General features: G+C 39.7%; 1 protein-coding gene across 1 annotated transcript in view; it reads left to right on the forward strand.

Moving 5' to 3' along the window:
- LOC124125993 (cubilin-like) overlaps positions 1–22,576 on the forward strand; it is a 90,151-nt gene that overhangs the window by 53,687 nt on the left and 13,888 nt on the right. Inside the window, exons 53-72 of the mRNA XM_048389179.1 lie at positions 3,998–4,249; positions 4,860–4,961; positions 5,140–5,409; positions 5,958–6,047; positions 6,282–6,551; positions 6,848–6,940; positions 7,087–7,380; positions 8,298–8,390; positions 8,768–9,055; positions 9,966–10,058; positions 10,152–10,391; positions 10,768–10,857; positions 11,302–11,547; positions 11,663–11,752; positions 14,223–14,459; positions 16,011–16,100; positions 16,335–16,598; positions 21,015–21,107; positions 21,349–21,603; positions 21,992–22,081. Of these exons, the coding sequence (XP_048245136.1) occupies positions 3,998–4,249; positions 4,860–4,961; positions 5,140–5,409; positions 5,958–6,047; positions 6,282–6,551; positions 6,848–6,940; positions 7,087–7,380; positions 8,298–8,390; positions 8,768–9,055; positions 9,966–10,058; positions 10,152–10,391; positions 10,768–10,857; positions 11,302–11,547; positions 11,663–11,752; positions 14,223–14,459; positions 16,011–16,100; positions 16,335–16,598; positions 21,015–21,107; positions 21,349–21,603; positions 21,992–22,081 (3,540 nt within the window). The remainder of the gene's footprint in view (positions 1–3,997; positions 4,250–4,859; positions 4,962–5,139; positions 5,410–5,957; positions 6,048–6,281; positions 6,552–6,847; positions 6,941–7,086; positions 7,381–8,297; positions 8,391–8,767; positions 9,056–9,965; positions 10,059–10,151; positions 10,392–10,767; positions 10,858–11,301; positions 11,548–11,662; positions 11,753–14,222; positions 14,460–16,010; positions 16,101–16,334; positions 16,599–21,014; positions 21,108–21,348; positions 21,604–21,991; positions 22,082–22,576) is intronic.

Raw genomic sequence — 22,576 nt, forward strand, 5'->3', positions numbered from 1 at the left:
CTTCTTTTTAATTTAACTTCTGTCTTTCGGATATACTTTTCATTGCATCCAATACAAACAATCAAGTAAATAACATTTCTAGTATCACAAGTCATATTTTGTTTTACAGTAAATTTAGTGTCCTTGGTAATTTTGCCTGAACAGCCTATAATTATATTGCTGCAAGTTAGGCAACGTTTGTCACCGCACTGAGAAACCTGTGGAGTGATGACAACAGAATCAAATTTAGAACTTGTCAAAATCCTTCTAAGATTTTTGGGTTGTCTTTGGCTGTTGATAATTTTGTATTTGCTCAATATCTTCTCCATTTTAATACTTTGATTCAAAATAGGCATGTATCGTTGAACCATGGATAATGTCTTTTCATGATTAGGGTTGAAGGTAGATACTATAGTTAAATTATTCCCCATATTGTTTTCTTCAGACTTTTCTCTCATTTTTAGTTGCTTAATACTTAGCGCCTTCTGTATGCTATCTTCAATTAGCTTTGCGGGAGTAAATTTTGATGCAGTAGGAAACTCTTAAGTTCAGCAAGGCGAGTAGTTTTAACATCATTCCCGGAAACAATGGTACAAATACGTAAGGGATATTTCGTTTTGTATGATACGGGTGACATGATCCAAAATCCAAATATTGGTGCGTATCAGTAGCTTTATAAAAGATATCAGTTTGTACAAATCTCCCAGATATTAAATTGATTCTTACATCGAGAGAGGTTAAACTGGATTCGCTTTTTTCCATAGTGAAATTGAGTGACGCATTAAGTGAATTTAAAATTTCATGAACAGCGGTGAGTTGACTTTCACTGGTTTTCAATATGATAAAACAGTCGTTAAAAAACCTTTCCATGTCATTGGTAATAACCAACTTCAATGCATCAATGATAAACTCATCCGAAAATCTATTTGATATTTCATGGCGGTATTCTTTCATCCAGTATCTGATAGCTTCAAGTCCGAGCTCAGTTTCAATATTACTATACAAACTAGCAAAACATCAAAACTAACTAACATAGATCCTTCCGGTAGTTATTTCTGTTGAAAATCCCGAAGATTTACCATTTAGACCAATTGTGGGAGGACCCGAGAGCTGTACTCTGCGTCTTAGCAATTTCATAGAAATTATTCTTAAGCCTTTATGTAAACATGTAAAAAGTTTTCTCAGAGATGACATTGATTTTTTATGTAAATTACCTACTGAGGAACCGGAAGGATCTATATTAACTATAGTATCTACCTTCAACCCTAATCATGAAAAGACATTATCCATGGTTCAACGATACCTGCCTATTTTGAAACAAAATATTAAAATGGAGAAGATATTGAGCAAATACAAAATTATCAGCAGCCAAAAGACAACCCAAAATTCTTAGAAAGATTTTGACAAGTTCTAAATTTGATTCTGTTGTCATCACTCCACAGGTTTCTCAGTGCGGTGACAAACGTTGCCTAAGTTGCAGCAATATAATTGAAGGCTGATCAGTCCAAATTACCAAGGACACTAAATTTACTGTAAAACAAAATATGACTTGTGATACTAGAAATGTTATTTACTTGATTGTTTGCAGTGGATGCAATGAAAAGTATATCCGAAAGACAGAAGTTAAATTAAAAAGAAGAATGAATCTTCACCGTTCACAAATAAAGCAGCCACACAACCGCACGATTCCACACTGTGAACATTTAGAAGCATGTGGAAACGGCAACTTTTTAGTTTATCCGCTATATAAGCTAAATTTTGATCATGAACCTACATTGTTTCAAAAAGAGCAAAATTTCATTCATAAATACGCGCCTAAGGTAAATGTAAAGGCGTAAGTTATTTGTCCATTGTCACCTTGGTATTGTGACGTCATAGTTTCCTAAATGTTATGACGTCACGTAACTATATGTTACTACTTCATGTCCGTTATTCAGTTATGGCCTGATGAGACTCGTACGTGGTACGAGTTGAAAGCGCTAGCCTATTAAAACTGTGTTCAATCTTACTCCACTTATTTAGGAGATAAACATACTGTGTTTTCAATGTAGAGCTAGGTTACCTGTAGATTTAACCCAGCTAAATTGAATTTGAAACCGAACGCGCAGCGTGAGGTTTCAAATGTTAAATTTAGCACGCTAAATCTACAGGTAACCTAGCTCTACATTGAAAACACAGTATGTTTATCTCCATTCTGCCATGACTAAATAAAACGCGAACTCTTTGGGTGTTAGCAAATATACTGAGTGAAGCGGCATGGGTTGAGTCCAGTGTTATCGATCTGAATTACGGAATCATCGAACAAAATATGGCGCCATGTATACTCAAGCAGTTTGTTTACACCGTAATACTTCACTCGAACATATGACAGGCATTGAAAGCATATAAGCACGGCAACTTGGTAAGCTAACATGAGGTGGGCATCCGTAAAGAAAACAAAGCAAGCTTTGCAAGGCTATCGCTCTACATCGCGCGTCACCATTATGACGTCATATCGCTCATTGTGACGCAAAAGCTATGACGTCACAGTCGTATATAGAAAAGCGCCAAAATTCCAAGCTCTCTGATGTCTCCAAATCCTAAATACATTCCCTTTGTAGATTTCTATCGTGTTTTCTGCACGAAATGCATTGCCACACATCCTTTGAATATTGTAGTAACCGCACCTGTGCATTTTGTAACCTGTAATTGTAGATATAATTATTTAAATATGCCTACCGACAATGACTGACAAAAGTACTATTCTGTGAATATCAGCTTCCGCGGTGATGCTGTTTCTATCAGAGGGGGTTTATTGTGATTTAATAGCCTCTGATTGACCAATCAGAATCGAGTCAATTCCAAATTCATGGTAGAAATATAGAAAACTAAACAAGCTCCCGTGTAAAACCAATTTTATGAAACGAGTGAATAGTTGTGGTATCTGACGAGCGAAAGCGAGTCAGATACCACAACTATTCACGAGTTTATTAAATTGGTTTTACACGGGAGCGAGTTTAGTATTTTATTTATTACTGGCCATTTATAACGTTTTTAGAATTATACTGTTGAGTGTGAATAGGCTGACACCTACACGATCCACGTCATAGTCCAACTGAGTTTAACACAGTAATACTTCAATTACGTCAAAAGTTGAAACGTATGGATTTAATACCATCCAACGGTCCACCTTTAGAATTCAGGCGTCCGTTCCACAAAATTATCGTAGCGTTAAGATTATCGCAACTCATATACTTTAACTTAGACCAACGAATGTCGTTGCGCTACCGTATGATCGCCTTGTGGAACGGGGCCTTGCACCTCAAAGTTTACAATCACGTCACAATACCCGATGACGTCATTTGTGGAATTTTGTTGCAAGATCCTTCGGCGAAACAATGCCATGTGACGTCAACCTAGCAAACAAGGTTGCTGGGGTCATCGCGTGTGCATAAGCTCCTCTCAGTGATCTATCATCTCCACACGCAATGTCGTTGAATAAGCAAAGGGATGTTGAGAGCTTTCAATATTTGTTCGTGAAACGTGTTCCGAGAGTACATAAGCACGCGTTTTGGTATTACACAATGTGTAATACAGCTGTATGTTTATTAAACGGGTGATCTCTTCACGGGCAAGTAATAATTAATTTTTACTATATTGTGCCTGAGAGTTAGAACTTTACTGTGCTTTATATATATATATATATATATATATATATATATATATATATATATATATATATTAAATACAAATGTCCAAAGATGAGCTGTATAATTTACTCAACCGGTTTCACGCATGTGATTTTCAAGAGTACACACACACACACACACACACACATATATATATATATATATATATATATATATATATATATATATTTACCTGCGTTGAAGACGTTAACAGCAGGTTAAGGGTAAGCAGAATTCTGCCACATTTATATGGACGTTTGGGTAGAATATTCATGCCTTCCACTTTGAGTCATGATAAACCCGCGTGGTCATTGCAACTTCTGTTGTATTCTGTGATCCTGATGTTGCAGACACTTGTGACAGAGTTTATCATGGAACGTCAGGCAACGTCGACTCATATTACTTGTCGAATATGATTTTGGCCCAAGACTTGGACTGTGAATACATCGTTCGTCCCCCATACTACCCCTTCCTCATGACAATGTACTTCAGTCCATTCTATATGCCGTACAACTTCATGAACAACAACGGCACTTGTTCTGGCAGCTATGTTGAGATCGGTGGCACACAGTACTGCGGAACGGTTTACGGAGAATATAACTGTAAGTACAAAATTGAATGTCTCAATATGAAGATAGTACTGCAGTTGGGTGTTGGTCGTGGAATAGTCCCGGGCTCTGATTCTCTGATTCGTTAAAAGTCAAAGTTCTTAAATCGAATTCCTCTCTTACATTTGCCATGAACGTCTTTCAACTTGTTATTTAAAATTTTCTCACCGTTTTCTTTACATTTTCAATGATATCACTAGATTGATATACAGGTGATTTATCGGCTTGAACATGAGTTAACTGGGATAGCTGGATGATTCTTCGCTGCAGTAACAATTATTTCCTAATTATTTCTGTATCGATTTATTTATCTATCTATCTATCTATCTATCTATCTATCTATCTATCTATCTATCTATCTATCTATCTTTTTATTTTTTAATTATTTATTTACTTATTTATTTATTTATTTATTTACTCACTTATTTGTAGGGGATGGGATACTTTTGGCTTTTCATTTGCTCTGTACATATCGTTCGGTGGAAACATGCCAATTACAAGTACCAAAGTAAAATATAATATTTAAGCAGATTCTTTGTTTACGCTTTTAAGATATGCATACATGCAATACCAAATTCATCAATGTTTTTGATATTCTTTACAGACACATCGACGAATCGCGACCTCTCTATGAGGTATCACCACTCTGTAAGCTCGGACACAGGGAGAAGTGAAGGCTTTCACATTTTTTACTACATAAGGCCTGGTAGGTATTGTACACGTATGTAGGTGTGTATTCTATTTAAGAAGACAAGGTTGCACAAACGTAAATACTTGAATATGTTTGTAATATATACAATTACAATCTTTCTTTCCATTACCCTGCCTTTCCTCTCATGTTATGAGTACATCTCTCACAAATAAATCCTGTTTGGAAATTGCAGTCTCATGTAACATAACGCTGACCGACAATGCCGGCTCCATCAACAGTTACTCTGTCTACGGCAATGAGTCCGTGTATGGACATTCCTACAACCACAGCACTCACTGCATCTTCACAATAAAGGGGGATGACGATGTGGGTCAGACAATTGTCTTTAGTCTCAATCAGTTCCACCTGGAGGACCCTGACAACATCACATCTGTCTGTAATGACTATGTGGATATGAATGGCGAACAGAGATTGTGTGGATACCAATACGGGACTCGCAGCTGTGAGTACAGACCATCCAACCATTTAGCGTTTCGGGACATTCAGATATAACAGTTTCATGAACACAACCTAATGGAGGTTACTGTCCGAGTCCCTGCCATTGATCGTCAGATACTTGTTTGAAATGCACACGATACGATAAAACGGTATCGTATTTGTTTTATTCTCATAAATGTGACAATGTTTTTATTATAAAACTTATAACATGCAAAGTTGAACATTATCTTCTCGAAAGAAGACAATAGTTAACTTTGCATGTTATAATCGCCAACGATTCCTAAGTTATTAAATATGGGAATAATGAATGTTCCATGCATCAGCTTTAGACAAAACAATTGAATAACATTATATGTCATCCCAATGTTACTTATACATCAAAAGTCATTGGTCCAGGGTTTGGTAGTTTCGAATTTAGCTTAAAAAATAATATTCCGTTAAATGTGCCTCAATATATACTAGTATTTTACTAATTTTTCTTCAATATATACGATCACGTGACATATATATGTTTACGCGATGTAACAACGCCGTTCTGCATTTCTTTTTTAGTCAGCTTTGATGGCACATTTGTCGTGACCTTCATCAGTGACAATAGTCAGACAAACATGGGCTTCAACATCCGTTACAACATCGTTCCAGGTGACTATTTTAATTGATTACAAAAATCTTACAAGACAGAGAATTTTGTCTTTTTTAGAAAACTGAGAACTCTAAGGTAAAGTATGACGATTGTGTTAAATACTTGTCTATCCGTATGTGAAAACCTAACTTGTAAGAAGTGAACATTCAAAAGCTTTTTCGATGTGTAAAGAAAAGTTTGTTTCAATCATAATATTATCTTTTTTGGGTGAAATTGATTAATTTCAATTGCAGATGGTTGTCTGGTGTCGAACACCGCGACTGAAGGCACTCTTATCAGCCCTATAACAAGCAGTGGTCTGTACCACAACAACCTTGACTGCCGATACACCATGTTAACATCCTACACCCAGACTAAGGTCACGGCCACCGTCAACAACTTTGACCTTGAATCTCCATCTTACAGTACGAGGTCGTGTGACAACGACTACATATACTTCACAGACGGGTCCTACACTTCCGGGAGGTACTGTGGTGCCATCGCTGCAGGAACCATGTTTACTTGTGAGGGCTATATATGTTTATCTTTTTACAACATGTAGATACTTTCACCCGAATATCTGGTCACATAAAATATATGAAAACACGACGACTCTGATATAAAATGTAATGTAACGAAGTCTTAAAAATAGAACTCAACTCAGCTGAATTCTCCATGTTTCAAATGTATTACAGCATTAAACGAAGGAAATACTTCGCTCATTCTCTCACGATTGAGTTCTTCTATTGGAACCATTTTCATAACATATGTACTTAATATACAATGATTCCTGTGGCTCATATGATGTTAATTTCCTCAGGGTACACAAACACAAGAGAGATTGACATGGTCTTTCATACAAACAACGAGATCAGTAGGCAAGGGTTCAACGTGTCCTATAGGATTGAGGAAGGTATAATTATCTATTTTGAGATAGAAATGAAATCCTGTTCACAAAGTAATGTTCTCTTTGTTTTGTTCCAAAATACTTTTTCCGTGAATACAGCATGAATCGCATCTTGATGTTAAGGTATTGACCGTCAAAGGTTTTACTTTCAGATCGTTGTAACCAACTGTTTACCGACTCCAATGGCGAAATAAGGAGTCCCGTCTACAGTACTGGTCTCTACAGAAATAATCTGAACTGCACCTATATCATCAGACCTCCAACACAGGGTCCATACAAGTTCAATCTGAGGTACTCTCAGTTTGACGTTCAGAGGACGTACTACAACTCCTCATCTTACAGTCTGAGTACATCATGTAGTTACGACTACGTGGAGACCAAGTTCTCAGGACTCACCAGCACCAGCAGACTGTGTGGCAGGATGAGCCCACCAAGAACATACTCTTGTAAGTCATGATAATTTCTTTTTAACATATTCATCTAGTGGGAAACAATAACCCCGTTAGGTTTAGAATATGCGCGTGATCATAAGCAGTAACTCATTTAGATCGGGTTTTTAAGGTTGAGTTAATTGTTGAGTCATTACTTGGGACATTACAGATTGGGACATTACTTAAGATGTCCGACCCAGACTCAATTAATTAATTGTTTTGCAGTTTGTTTCTCCACAAGACAAAAGACGTAAATAACTTGAAAGTGAAATAAAAGAATGTAAATTTGTGTCTTATTGTTTACCAAAAAGAATAACATCTTAAGATGTTGAAATCCTGTAGAAATGAGATACACAGGGTTTGAGAATGGGAATTAATAAGTTCTAAATGAATTTTGAAAAATCGACAATATGGTGTTGATGACGTCAGTTTGTCTTCTGGGGGCACTCATGTTAAAAGCTAAATGGGAACTCAGTCCTGCTCTTTTCCTGTCAAAACTGATTCAGGATCATGATTGACACATAAACATGAGATCACCCACAGGCAGGGCTTTGAAAAGGGCGTCGACGTCATACAACTAGGTGTGGCAATGTCACACATCATTGTTATCTGACAGTGTCACAGAGTACAGCAGCATTCAGTTTGGCTACAATTGTTGGATATTGGACGTATGAGTGCGGACATATATCAATTATATCTTTGGGACTGTTTAGTTTCGTATTTCCCTGTCGTTTCTTTTCATGTATATGTCATATACATTTTATTGTGATACAATGTAAAAGTCAAACAATGATTTTGCATGACCTGGATGATAACAGATATATCTACAACCTGATTTTAAAGCTTCCAGTTAGAACATATTTCACAAATACTAAACACTCCCGTTTGTTGTACAAGTTCGTTATGCATTTGCATATAACATATATTTTCAGATAACACACTAGGTGGCGATTTTGCCATTCACTTCGTCACTGATAGATCTATCCTACGACGTGGATTTGTGTTGGATTATTCATTTGAAGAAAGTGAGTGTCCATGGTATATTAAAATGTTTGTGATCATGTCGAATCCAAATTATTATGTACAAGAAACACTTTGACATGTGTGTGTGTGTGTGAGTGTGTGTGTGTGTGTGAGTGTGTGTGTGTGTGTGTGTGTGTGTGTGTGTGTGTGTGTGTGTGTGTGTGTGTGAGTGAGAGAGAGAGAGAGTGTGTGTGTGTGTGTGTGTTCGCGTAATGTTTTTTGTGGAACTGTTCTTTCAATATTCAATAACCTACTAAGATATAAACAGTATATGTTCACCCTATTCAACACAAAACCTGACTGATAAAACATCTTATGTTATATCACTGACACACAAATTCATAATTTGATGAGTAAACCAGTTCTTCTGCCTCTGCAGACAGCTGTGTCCAGGTGATGACAGATGCTCAAGGGGAGATCAAGGTCCCTGGCGATGGCAGCGCAACCTACTCACCTAACCTCGACTGTCTGTTCACCATCAGGCCTCCAGCAGGTAGGGCGTGGGCTGTTAACATTACACTGGAGGAGTTCGACGTACAGAGATATTATTCCTCCTACAGTAACAGTTTCTCCACCTCCTGCAGCATGGACTACATACAGATCCTCTACGACGGGTACTCCTCCTCCAGGATGTGCGGAACGAGGACTTCAACCATTTCGTACATACGTAAGTGATATATTTGTTTGAGATAAATAATTGATGCAAGAAGTGTTTTGAAACGTACATGTGCATGTATCGAAAGAGGAAATGACAATGCAGTGGTAGAGGTATCAACGATGTCCCACTTTGGAGTGAGTTGTAATTTAAGGTCACCAGGGCAGAAATTCATCAATATTGTGATTATATATTATTGTCAATATTATGCCATTAATTCTATGTCATCTTTTTAAATTCGAAATTGCGTACGTAGATTCGAGACTTCGCTAGCTCACAGGCAATCAATGACTATGGAAAGGTATTAAACCTTTAGTAGGTTCATTTCCAGAACGATATCCGTAATATTTTATTGTATTTCTGCCTGCAAACTTAGTTCCTTTGGCAGATTTCAATAAACTGCATATCGTTATTGTCGAGGCTGCAAATGCCTTTTTTGACATAGAATACTATGTGCATAGCATATCCGATTATCCTATAGTAAGCACACGTGTCCATCCTTTTCTAAATAGTTAACTAATTCGGCTTTCCACTTGATCACTAACGACTTTAGAATTTGCTATTGTCGATTCGGCTAACGAGGTACAAGTTGTTAAATGAAACGTTTAAATCCAACTGTATTCAAAATATTAGACATAAGTTGTAAGAGTCTGATTAATGGCAGCAGAGAAATGTATCTTATTAAGCTCATATTTCTCATGGCAGTATTGGAAAAAAATGTACTTAGTGTTTTAGTTTCAAGGTAAGCTTTTCTAGCTTAAATATCTATTAATTATAAATTTGATAATGCATACGTTATCAGCTCTACCATGACATCCCTAAACATCAAAATATAGGTTTCTATTTTGATTGCCATTCATTCATCTCCAGCACATATAAGAGTAGATACAACATGCATCCAGATGACACTCTATTGTTCCAGATAACATCGTTGATGGGGATCTGAACATCACTTTCCACAGTGACAGTTCCACCCAGAAGAGGGGAGTTCGGATCAGATACTCCTACACAGAAAGTGAGTCACATTCCTGGCATTGTCTCAGTCGTATGTTTAATCTTCAGTAGACAACGTGAGCTCCATGTAATGAACATATTTTCTCGCACACAGATATTTGTGACCACGTATTCACCGACAGCCACGGTGTGATCGAGAGTCCAAACGGCGGTAATTACTACTACCACAACAACATGTTCTGCAGTTACACCATTATGGGCGGGAACGACCTCTACACCATTTTCTACAACATCTCCTATTTCGAATTATACTACACAAGAAGTTGTAATGGCGACTACCTTGAATTCCCCGACGGCCAGCGGTACTGCGGGACCTACATGAGAAACATATCATGTGAGTTCCCTTTATGTTTGTTCGCCCTGTTGTACATAAGTATATGACATTCAGATAAGATGCTAAGACATGCAAAATAACAAGCTGGTGACGCAATTGTGACATGCTTAAAGTGTCTGCAGATATGTCAAGCATAAGGCGGCGGACCCTTTCCCTTGCATCGGCTTTTCGGTATGCGTTGCATCTTCTCCTCCATCAGATGTTCCCTTCGTGGTTTATAACACAATGTACGAGTGGCATTGACAAACATTTCTAAAAACTACTTTCTATCATGAACAGCCCACGGATTCTCCACCCAGGTTAACCACATGGAACGTAACACCTAAACCTGTCGCATTCCCTGTATTTCTTTGACAATGACGACTATTCTTTTCAGTTTCAACAGTAGGCAACACCAGTTTGACCTTTCGCTCAGATGCATCTTATGCAAATCGAGGTTTCCGACTTAGCTACAAGGTGCTCCCGTGTAAGTCTATTTATTACGCTTCGAATTTGTTTTGACCTTGAATTTGTTTTTATTAACAAACAAAAGTACCGTGTTTCCATATTTTATTTATATATTGCAGTACAGAGGGGAAACAAAGCAAGTTAATAGTTTTCTCTTGAAATTTTGGAATGAACACTCACTCCACACACGAACCACTGCAAAAGAACTTGCTGTTTCATCTTCACAGTCATCAGAAACAGCGCTATGGAAACGTATTGACCACATATGGCATCTTTGTGTTGTTATTCATAAGACATACGTCAGACACAAGCCTGAAACTTTCAAATGCTTGTTTTCATAGGAGATGGTACCCACGAGACACCATTTTATTGTCTTATAATACCTTATAGCTTTGTATTGTCGTTCTCGTTTTATCATATTTTACCTTATTTTGGAGATATGTATTTTGTCTTTCCAAATCAGTCAACTGCTCCCGGGTTTACACAGAGCAGGGTGGCATGATCTCCGACCCTGACCTTTCTGGCGTGGACTTCAGTGGAGACATCAGATGTGACTACACATTCCTTGTGCCCTTCTACCCTTTCATTGTAACCTTCACCCCCCTCCAGTTTGGGCTCCAGGACGCGGGCACAGACGGCGTGTGCACCACAGAGTATGTCAGTCAGGACGGGGGTCGATTCTGTGGCCAACGCAATGAATCGTGGCAAGGTCAGAACGGTTTTTTTTTAATTTGAACAAGACACCCAACGCTTGATGTAATATTTCGTGCTCTCGATTCTGAGTTCCAACTGTATGACTAATGATTTTGTTCATGTTGTTCTAGCAAATTCAGCAGACAATGCAATGGAACTGCATTACTTCAGCACTGGCGCCGTGAGGGGAAACTACTCCGTGTTATATCACGTGACTCCAGGTAAGTACACGAAACGCACAGCTGGGAATATGAATGACATATATCTCACATAGAGAGAGTGGAGTATCTTTCAGGGATCATTTGTTTCATGCCTGTCCATCCAAGTGGAGCCTTGGAGCCTATTGTATGTTTCTCTTTCATGGTGCTTGTGATTTATGCCTATGCATTCGAGGGGTGCCTTAAGCGTGGTATGTTTCTCTCACACTCTGCTTGTGATTCATGCCTGTGTATGTGAGGGGAGCCTTCAGTGTGGTGTGTTTCTCTCTCATGGTGCTTGTGATTCATGTCTGTGTATGTGAGGGGTGCCTTCAGTGATGTATGTTTCACTCTCATAGTGCTCGTGATTCATCCCTGTGTATTCGTGGGGTGCTTTCAGTGTAGTATGTTTCTCTATCATGGTGCTTGTGTTTCATGCTTGTGTATTCGAGGGGTGCATTCAGTGCTGCATGTTTCTCTCTCATGGTGCTTGTGTTTCATGCCTGTGTATTCGGGGGGTGCCTTCAGTGTGGTATATTTCTCTCTAATAGTGCTTGTGTTTCATGCCTGTGTATGTGATGAGTGCCTTCATCGTGGTATGTTTCTCTCTCATGGTGCTTGTGTTTCATGCCTGTGTATTCGAGGGGTGCCTTCAGTGTGGTTTGTTTCTCTCTCGTGGTGCTTGTGATTCATGTCTGTGTATGTGAGGGGTGCATTCACTCTTGTATGTTTCTCTCTCATGGTGCTTGTGATTCATGTCTGTGTATGTGAGGGGTGCCTTTAGCGTGGTATGTTTCTCCCTCATGGTGTTTGTGATTCATGCCTGTGTATGTGAGGGTTGCCTTCATCGTGGTATGTTTCTCTCTCATGGTGCTTGTGATTCATGTCTGTGTATGTGAGGGGTGCCTTCAGTGATGTATGTTTCTCTTTCATGGTGCTTGTGATCATGCCTGTATATGTGAGGGGTGCCTTCAGTGTGGTATGTTTCTCCCTCATGGTGCTTGTGATTCATGCCTGTGTATGTGAGGGGTGCCTTCAGCGTGGTTTGTTTCTCTCTCATGGTGTTTGTGATTCATACCTGTGTATGTGAGGGCTGCATTCAGTGATGTATGTTTCTCTCTCCTTGTGCTTGTGATTCATGCCTGTGTATGTGAGGGGTGCCTTCAGCGTGGTTTGTTTCTCTCTCGTTGTGCTTGTGATTCATGTCTGTGTATGTGAGGGGTGCCTTCAGCGTTTTTTGTTTCTTTCTCATGCTGCTTGTGATTCATACCTGTGTATGTGAGGGGTGCATTCAGTGATGTATGTGTCTCTCTCATTGTGCTTGTGATTCATGCCTGTGTATGTGAGGGGTGCCTTCACTGTGGTATGTTTCTCTCTCCTTGTGTTTGTTATTCATGCCTGTGTATGTGAGGGGTGCCTTCAGTGTGGTTTGTTTCTCTCTCATGGTGCTTGTGATTCATGCCTATGTATGTGAGGGGTGCCTTCAGCGAGGTTTGTTTCTCTCTCATGGTGCTTGTGATTCATGCCTGTGTATGTGAGGGGTGCCTTCAGCGAGGTTTGTTTCTCTCTCATGGTGCTTGTGATTCATGTCTGTGTATGTGAGGTGTGCCTTCAGCGTGGTTTGCTTCTCTCTGATGGTGCTTGTGATTCATGTCTGTGTATGTGAGGGGTGTATTCAGTGATGTATGTTTCTCTCTCATTGTGCTTGTGATTCATGCCTGTGTATGTGAGGTGTGCCTTCAGCGTGGTTTGTTTCTCTCTCATGGTGCTTGTGATTCATGCCTGTATATGTGAGGGGTGCATTCAGTGATGTATGTTCCTCTCTCATGGTTCTTGTGATTCATGCCTGTGTATGTGAGGGGTGCCTTCAGCGCGTTTTGTTTCTCTTTCATTGTGCTTGTGATTCATGTCTGTGTATGTGAGGGGTGTATTCAGTGATGTTGTGTATGTGAGGGGTGTATTCAGTGATGTATGTTTCTCTCTCATGGTGCTTGTGATTCATGCCTGTGTATGTGAGGGGTGCCTTCACTGTGGTATGTTTCTCCCTCATGGTGCTTGTGATTCATGCCTGTGTATGTGAGGGGTGCCTTCAGTGTGGTATGTTTCTCCCTCATGGTGCTTGTGATTCATGCCTGTGTGTGAGGGGTGTATTCAGTGATGTATGTTTCTCTCTCATGGTGCTTGTGTTTCATGCCTGTGTATGTGAGGGGTGCCTTCAGTGTGGTATGTTTCTCCCTCATGGTGCTTGTGATTCATGCCTGTGTGTGAGGGGTGTATTCAGTGATGTATGTTTCTCTCTCATGGTGCTTGTGTTTCATGCCTGTGTATTCGAGGTGTGCCTTCATCGTGGTATGTTTCTCCCTCATGGTGCTTGTGATTCATGCCTGTGTATTCGAGGGGTGCCTTCAGTGTGGTTTGTTTCTCTCTCATGGTGCTTATGATTCATGCCTGTATATGTGAGAGGTGCCTTCAGTGTGGTTCGTTTTTCTTTCAGGAATGTGCAACATGACCTACACGGGCCGATCTGGTAGCATCAGTGGCAATATGTCCAGCGATAGCAGCAACTCATCATGTTACTACAGGATACAGAACAATATGGCATCATCACAGATACACATCCGATTGGTCTCTCAATCAAGCAGTGACTCGCATGCTGAATGTAACTACTTCGACTTTGACGGCCTTGACAGGAGATGTGGCTACAATGGAACAAGTGGCACCGAGATAACATGTACGTTGTGGTCTCAGAAGCGTCATACATAATTTACAGTTTAAAATAGTGGTTTATGTGAAGTTTTGCCATCAGTGTTGTGTGATATAACTTCCAGTGACATAACTTTTAAACTACTAAGCCAAAAATATAGTATATGAATTACCCATGTATGCAGAAAAAAATATTTTCTATGTAAGAGGGTGGCTGAAAAGATCTGATATCTTAACTGCAATTGATACACATTTAATAGTGTGCATGTATTCAGTACAATAATTACCATGCTAACAGGCTGCATTTTAACCAAATGCACAACCAGGCAGCCTATTTCTGCAGGCAGCAAATTAAAGTGACTAGGTATTCTTTGAAAATGAACCTAATTGTCTAGCGGCTTCCACGCGGACATGGTGTCCAATTTAGGGGATGATGCTCCTTCCTTTACGATTGTGATGAACTGGATATGAAAAAGGTTTCAGCATGCTGGCTTCCAAGGCTTTTGGCGCCTAGTCAGGTTCAGGTTCCAGGTTCATCATCTCTCGTGTGAGAATTTACGTCGTTTCGACCATCGATGAGCCTTGGGGTTGCCACTGTCAGACAGATACTACAACACCCAGAGTAGTGGAAACGTATTCTAGTTTCCAAGAAAGCAAATTATTCTGTTCCATTAGCTAACAAGGTCAATAATGTGCTTATCTGCTTAGGCAACTGCGTGAGAATATCAAGGTAAACGTTCCATCAGAACAGTGCACTGTGCAAAAGTCTGTTGTTTCCATGGTTTGAATGCATGACTGTGACTCTCAACTCATTCAACGTCCTCCATATTCACCAGATTCCCACCTCTTCCAAAACTTGACAAATCAATGTCTGGCAAGCATTATGCAAATGAAGCTGATGCTAGGGATTAATTTCTACAGCACAAGGGAAAACACTTGTGCGGTCTAGGAACTGCAGCATCGTTGGCATATGTGTCGGTACCACAAAGGGGATTGTTAAAAAAATCATAAGCAACTCACTCCATCAATGGAGTCCATCGTGGTAAGGCCCAGGACTTTTCAGCCACCATCAAACATCATCTTGATTTTGCAAATACCTTTGACAGAAAACCGACCACAACGCGCAGTGTATCTGCACAAATGGGTTTCCAGTATCAAAACGAGACTGTCCTTCAGTTATATGCACATGTGCGTTATAGACATTTATAATTGATCATTGAAGCGATAGGATGTCACCCTGCTTCACTTCACTTAGGGTAGTGCCATGTGACGTCATCCGTTGTTATGAAGTCACAAATTTATAACATTACGTCATCTGAGCAGAATTACGTCAATGGCTCGGGACGAACATAATTTATTCACCCGCGACAGATTATCTGTAATTCCTCGTAACTCACTGGTTATTCTTTACATAAATATCATTATTACTTTCTTGTGCAGGAAAAAAGGTCATTTGTCGTAGTAGATGCACATCAACATTCCGTCTTCGTAAGTTAATGTTGAAAGTACTCCAAGTCGTGGTTCATGAGGAATTGATTTTGAACAATATTTTGATATGGAGCCTTTCACTTTCCATCAGATGCCTATGATGGCGACTTCCAGATAACTCTGTTCCACGCGGCTGACATGGAGCCACCGTCGTTCTTCTTGTACTACACTATTGTACCGGGTAAGTGACATATGTGTTCATTTGACAGAAGTATAATTTTCAAATGTATAATTTTCAAATGTATCATTATGTTCTATCATGATAACACGTGGCACGAATGTTAAACAATGATGACGCTAACTTCGTCAACATAGTACAATATATAATGGCTCCGCGTTTTTCAACAGAACATTAGACTATAAACTACACAGTACACAGAATGATCCATGTTATACAATCCTCACTTACCCATAGAAAACTGCATCCAGCAATTTACATCGGACACGGGAACATTTGCGAGTCCAGCTGATGTTGACGGAAACTACGTGAACGACTTGGCGTGCACCTACACCATCAGTGGCGGTAGTTCCCCCTACATCCTCCGCCTCAACTTCGTCTCTCTCGACCTTCAATACTCCTACAACTGCAACAACGACTACGTCCGATTCAGCTACAGAGGATCCTCTGGTTACACTACCACCACTTCAAGATACTGTACAGGGCCTCGCTCACTCAGGTGTAAGTCTTTACTTGTGACACTTGAACATAACACGTTGTAGATATACAGGTGTAAGTCTTTACTTGTGACACTTGAACAAAACACGTTGTAGATATACAGGTGTAAGTCTTTACTTGTGACACCTGGACATAGCACGTTGTAGATATACAGGTGTAAGTCTTTACTTATGACACTTGAAAAAAACACATTGTAGATATAAGGGTGTAAGTCTTTACTTGTGACACTTGGACATAACACGTTGTAGATATACAGCTTCACACTGACACAGGTGTGTGTATTTACTTATGACACTTGGACAAAACACATTGTAGATATACAGGTGTAAGTCTTTACTGGTGACACTTGGACATAACACACTGAAGAAATACAGGGTCTTTCTCACTCAGATGCGAGTCTTTACTTGTGACACTTGGACATAACACATTGCGGATATACAGGGCCTTGCTGACACAGATGTGAGTCTTACTTGTGACACTTGGACATAACACATTGCGCATATACAGGGCCTTGCTGACACAGATGTGAGTCTTACTTGTGACACTTGGACATAACACATTGTAGATATACAGGTTCACACTGACACAGGTGTGTGTATTTACTTATGACACTTGAAAAAAACACATTGTAGATATACGGGTGTAAGTCTTTACTTGTGACACTTTGACACAACACATTGTAGATATACAGATGTAAGTCTTTACTTGTGACACATGGACATAATACATTGCAGATATACAGGTGTAAGTCTTTACTTGTGACACTTTGACATAACACATTGTAGATATACATGGCCTCGCTCACTAAGATGTTAGTTTTACTGGTCAGATACGTTGCAGAGGACCTCGCTCACGTAGATGTAAGCTTTACTAGTCAGATACGTTGTGGGTACATAGGACCTCGCTCACTTAGATGTAAGTTTTACTTGTCAGATACATTATAGATACATAGGACCTCGATCACTTAGATGTAAGCTTTACTAGTCAGATACGTTGCAGAGGACCTCGCTCACTTAAATGTAAGTTTTACTAGTCAGATACGTTGCAGAGGACCTCGCTCACTTAGATGTTAGTTTAACTAGTCAGATACATTGCATATACATATAGGACCTCGCTCACTTAGATGTTAGTTTTACTAGTCAGATATGTTGTGGATACATAGGACCTCGCTCACTGAGATGTAAATTTTACTAGTCAGATACGTTACAAGATTCATAGGACCTCGCTCACTGAGATGTTAGTTTTACTAGTCAGATACGTTGCGGATACATAGTACCTCGCTCACTTAGATGTAAGTTTTACTAGTAAGATATGTTGTGGATACATAGGACCTCGCTCACTTAGATGTTAGTTTTACTAGTCAGATACGTTACAAGATACATAGTACCTCGCTCACTTAGATGTAAGTTTTACTAGTCAGATATGTTGTGGATACATAGGACCTCGCTCACTTAGATCTTAGTTTTACTAGTCAGATACATTTCAAGATACATAGTACCTCGCTCACTTAGATGTAAGCTTTACTACTCAGATACATTGCAGATACATATAGGACCTCGCTCACTTAGATGTAAATTTTACTAGTCAGATACGTTGCAGATACATAGGACCTCGCTCACTGAGATGTAAATTTTACTAGTCAGATACGTTGCAGAGGACCTCGCTCACTTAGATGTAAGTTTTACTAGTCAGATACGTTGTGGATACATATGACCTCGCTCACTTAGATGTAAGTTTTACTAGTCAGATACATTGCAGATACATAGGACCTCGCTCACCTAGATGTAAGTTTTACTTGTCAGATACGTTGCAGATACATAGGACCTCGCTCACCTAGATGTAAGCTTTACTAGTCAGATATGTTGCAGAGAACCTCGCTCACTTAGATGTTAGTTTTACTTGTCAGATACGTTGTCGAAAAATAGGACCTCGCTCATTTAGATGTTAGTTTTACTAGTCAGATACATTGCAGATACATAGGACCTCGCTCACTTAGATGTAAGTTTTACTAGTCAGATACATTGCAGATACATAGGACCTCGCTCACTTAGATGTAAATTTTACTAGTCAGATATGTTGCAGAGAACCTCGCTCACCTAGATGTAAGCTTTACTAGTCAGATACGTTACAGATACATAGGACCTCGCTCACTTAGATGTAAGTATTACTAGTCAGATATGTTGCAGAGAACCTCGCTCACCTAGATTTTAGTTTTACTAGTCAGATACGTTACAGATACATAGGAACTCGCTCACTTAGATGTAAGTTTTACTAGTCAGATACATTGCAGATACATAGGACCTCGCTCACTTAGATGTAAATTTTACTAGTCAGATATGTTGCAGATACATAGGACCTCGCTCACTTAGATGTAAATTTTACTAGTCAGATATGTTGCAGAGAACGTCGCTCATTTAGATGTAAGTTTTACTAGTCAGATACGTTGTGGAAACATAGGACCTCGCTCACTGAGATGTAAGTTTTACTAGTCAGATACGTTGTGGATACATATGACCTCGCTCACTTAGATGTAAGTTTTACTAGTCAGATACATTGCAGATACATAGGACCTCGCTCACCTAGATGTAAGTTTTACTTGTCAGATACGTTGCAGATACATAGGACCTCGCTCACCTAGATGTAAGCTTTACTAGTCAGATATGTTGCAGAGAACCTCGCTCACTTAGATGTTAGTTTTACTTGTCAGATACGTTGTCGAAAAATAGGACCTCGCTCATTTAGATGTTAGTTTTACTAGTCAGATACATTGCAGATACATAGGACCTCGCTCACTTAGATGTAAGTTTTACTAGTCAGATACATTGCAGATACATAGGACCTCGCTCACTTAGATGTAAATTTTACTAGTCAGATATGTTGCAGAGAACCTCGCTCACCTAGATGTAAGCTTTACTAGTCAGATACGTTACAGATACATAGGACCTCGCTCACTTAGATGTAAGTGTTACTAGTCAGATATGTTGCAGAGAACCTCGCTCACCTAGATTTTAGTTTTACTAGTCAGATACGTTACAGATACATAGGAACTCGCTCACTTAGATGTAAGTTTTACTAGTCGGATACATTGCAGATACATAGGACCTCGCTCACTTAGATGTAAATTTTACTAGTCAGATATGTTGCAGATACATAGGACCTCGCTCACTTAGATGTAAATTTTACTAGTCAGATATGTTGCAGAGAACGTCGCTCACTGAGATGTAAGTTTTACTAGTCAGATACGTTGTGGAAACATAGGACCTCGCTCACTTAGATGTTAGTTTTACTTGTCAGATACGTTGTTGAAACATAGGACCTCGGTCATTTAGATGTAAGTTTAACTTGTCAGATACGTTGTGGATACATAGGACCTCGCTCATTTAGATGTAAGATTTACTAGTCAGATACGTTGTAGATACATCGTACCTCGCTCACTGAAATGCATATACATTTAAATTGTCAAATTGTCTTGACATGATGAGTATATTACTGATAGATCCATTTGTATTGAACGTCGTGCTGTGGCTGAGAGCCTTTGAGACGTAAAGCTACCTCGCTCACTTAGATATAAGTTTTACTAGTCAGAAACGTTGTGGATACATAGCCCCTCGCTCACTTAGATGTAAGTTTTACTAGTCAGATACACTGTAGATACATAGGACCTCGCTCACTTAGATGTTAGTTTTGCTAGCCAGATACGTTGTGGATACATAGCCCCTCGCTCACTTAGATGTAAGCTTCACAAGTCAGATACACTGTAGATACATAGGACCTCGCTCACTTAGATGTAAGCCTTTACTTGTCGCGCTGCACACGTCATTGCCACAGCAGAATTTTACTGTTATATGCCAGTACATATACACGTTGAATGGTACAAGACAAGAGAAGTGGAAGTTGTAATAAATCAGATATACATGTCAAATATTTAGGGACAACATTATTATGGCGGGAATTATTTACAAACTTGTCATGCATCTATTACCTGCAATCACTTTAAGGTGAAGCATCATATATTTAGATTTTAACCTGTTTTCTGGGAGTATTGCCATTGCCTGCAACGCGTTGATGGGGTGAAAGACTCATAAAACTCCTATTTAGAGACATGGAACAATCAGTTATATTTCCAAGACATCCGGTGATATTCGCAAATTCTACAAAACTTCTCCACGGATCACTGGCAATGTTACTGCAGAACACAATGACACAAACATTTGACTCAGAAAAGATTGGGCAACGAACGTGCGCGCTGTAAAGTGATGTCTGGGATCTGGTCCTCGGGGGTAATTAGTCGAATGTCGGTACTCAAATGTATGTACTCGTATTTGTCTTCAAGATACTGATTTGATATCAGGATCCCCTATCTCTCGTAAACAGTTCAAAACACCCAAACATTTTATGATCTATATCTTCTGATTTCAGATTCTGTGTCGAGTGGGGATTTCAAGGTATCTTTTGTAACGGACTCTCGTGAAGTAAGGAGTGGATTCAATGTAACATACGTCAAAACACCAGGTAGGCGCAATGTAGGATACATCAGGACACTGCAAGCTCCTTACACTCTGTCTAATGTTGAGGAAGCACGGCTTCAGTTAACTTGCTGTTGGGAAATTTCTTTGCCACATTTCTTCACACAAAAAACATTCTATGAAAATAACTTTGAACAATAACAGATGTTATGTGATATATACATTTTATATCATTCATCACAATTCCCTTACGCTGTATTTGCTGTCAATGTTCTGCATGTGTCTAGTCAGCTGTAACCTGACCCACACGGCCGACGAGGGCACTATAGAGAGCACCCCTGGAGATGGCTCCTACTACCCTAACAACGCCTACTGTACGTACACTGTACAGGGGAACTCCAGCCTGCAGACTCTGCAGCTCACTGTACAGACCTTCTCCCTGGAGTATCAGTCCAGCTGCTACTACGACTCGCTCCAGTTCGGCTCAACTTCCAGCAGGAAATACTGCGGGAGCTCTCTGTACGCCGGCAGGGTTCTCACGTGTGAGAATAACATTATGCATTGTTGTTAACTTTGATAGGACCGGTTTCCGTTTTAATTAACTACCACACATAGACGCGCTGCAGCGTATAGTATAACTGCGGTGAAGATTTCCTTGTCTGAGTTCATATTTTCGCCGCTGACTTTGTCAAATGCTGTTTGAAAATTAAGATATTTGGATTCTCAAAGGATTTAATAATCTGATGCATGTGTATACGAAAGTCAAACCTCGTTGTCTTATAAAATTCGTATCATCGTTGATACAGTCCACATGTAGCACGCTGATTTAATACATGAATGTGCTGTAAATGGCGTTCGTTATTTGCTTACTGTCTGTATTCAGTATTCATTTCGACTAAGTTCATGGTCGCGCTGATGTTTCGTTCACAGATACATTCACGAACACCTTCACCTTATACTTCAAGACAGACTACAGCGTTACTAGGAGAGGATTCTCCATTAATTACAGGACGGTGCCATGTGAGTGTTTGCCAGATATCTCTAGGGAACACACTGAGGTAAACTAACATTTGCACTAGTATATCGCGAAATATGACGTACATATAATGAATGAGTGAGTGAGTGAGTTGGGTTTATGGCCGCTTTTAACATTATTCCAGTTGTATCGCGGCGTGTCAGCTTAATGTGGGAGGAAAGCCCAAAGTGATGCAGGTCTCAGACGTTTACCACTTTGGTGAAACCCACGAGCACGGGTATGTTGCTGAAAAACCTTGAAACATTACCGGGGCGAACCGGGATTCAAACCCGCATTTTTCTGGGGTGCCCAAGGAACGCAAGATGACTGCGCCACTCGTGCCCCCTCTAATGAATGACATGTGTGAGTGAGTGAATTGGGTTTAACGCCGCATTTAACAGTATTCCGGTTATATCGCGGCGTGTCAGCTTAATGTGGGAGGAAAGCCCGAAGTAATGTAGGTCTCAGACGTTTACCGAATGACATAGTGATTGTGTTGC

The sequence above is a fragment of the Haliotis rufescens genome, unplaced genomic scaffold, assembly GCF_023055435.1.
Source record: "Haliotis rufescens isolate VD_foot unplaced genomic scaffold, xgHalRufe1.0.p SCAF_8, whole genome shotgun sequence".
Classification (NCBI taxonomy): Eukaryota; Metazoa; Mollusca; class Gastropoda; order Lepetellida; family Haliotidae; genus Haliotis; species Haliotis rufescens.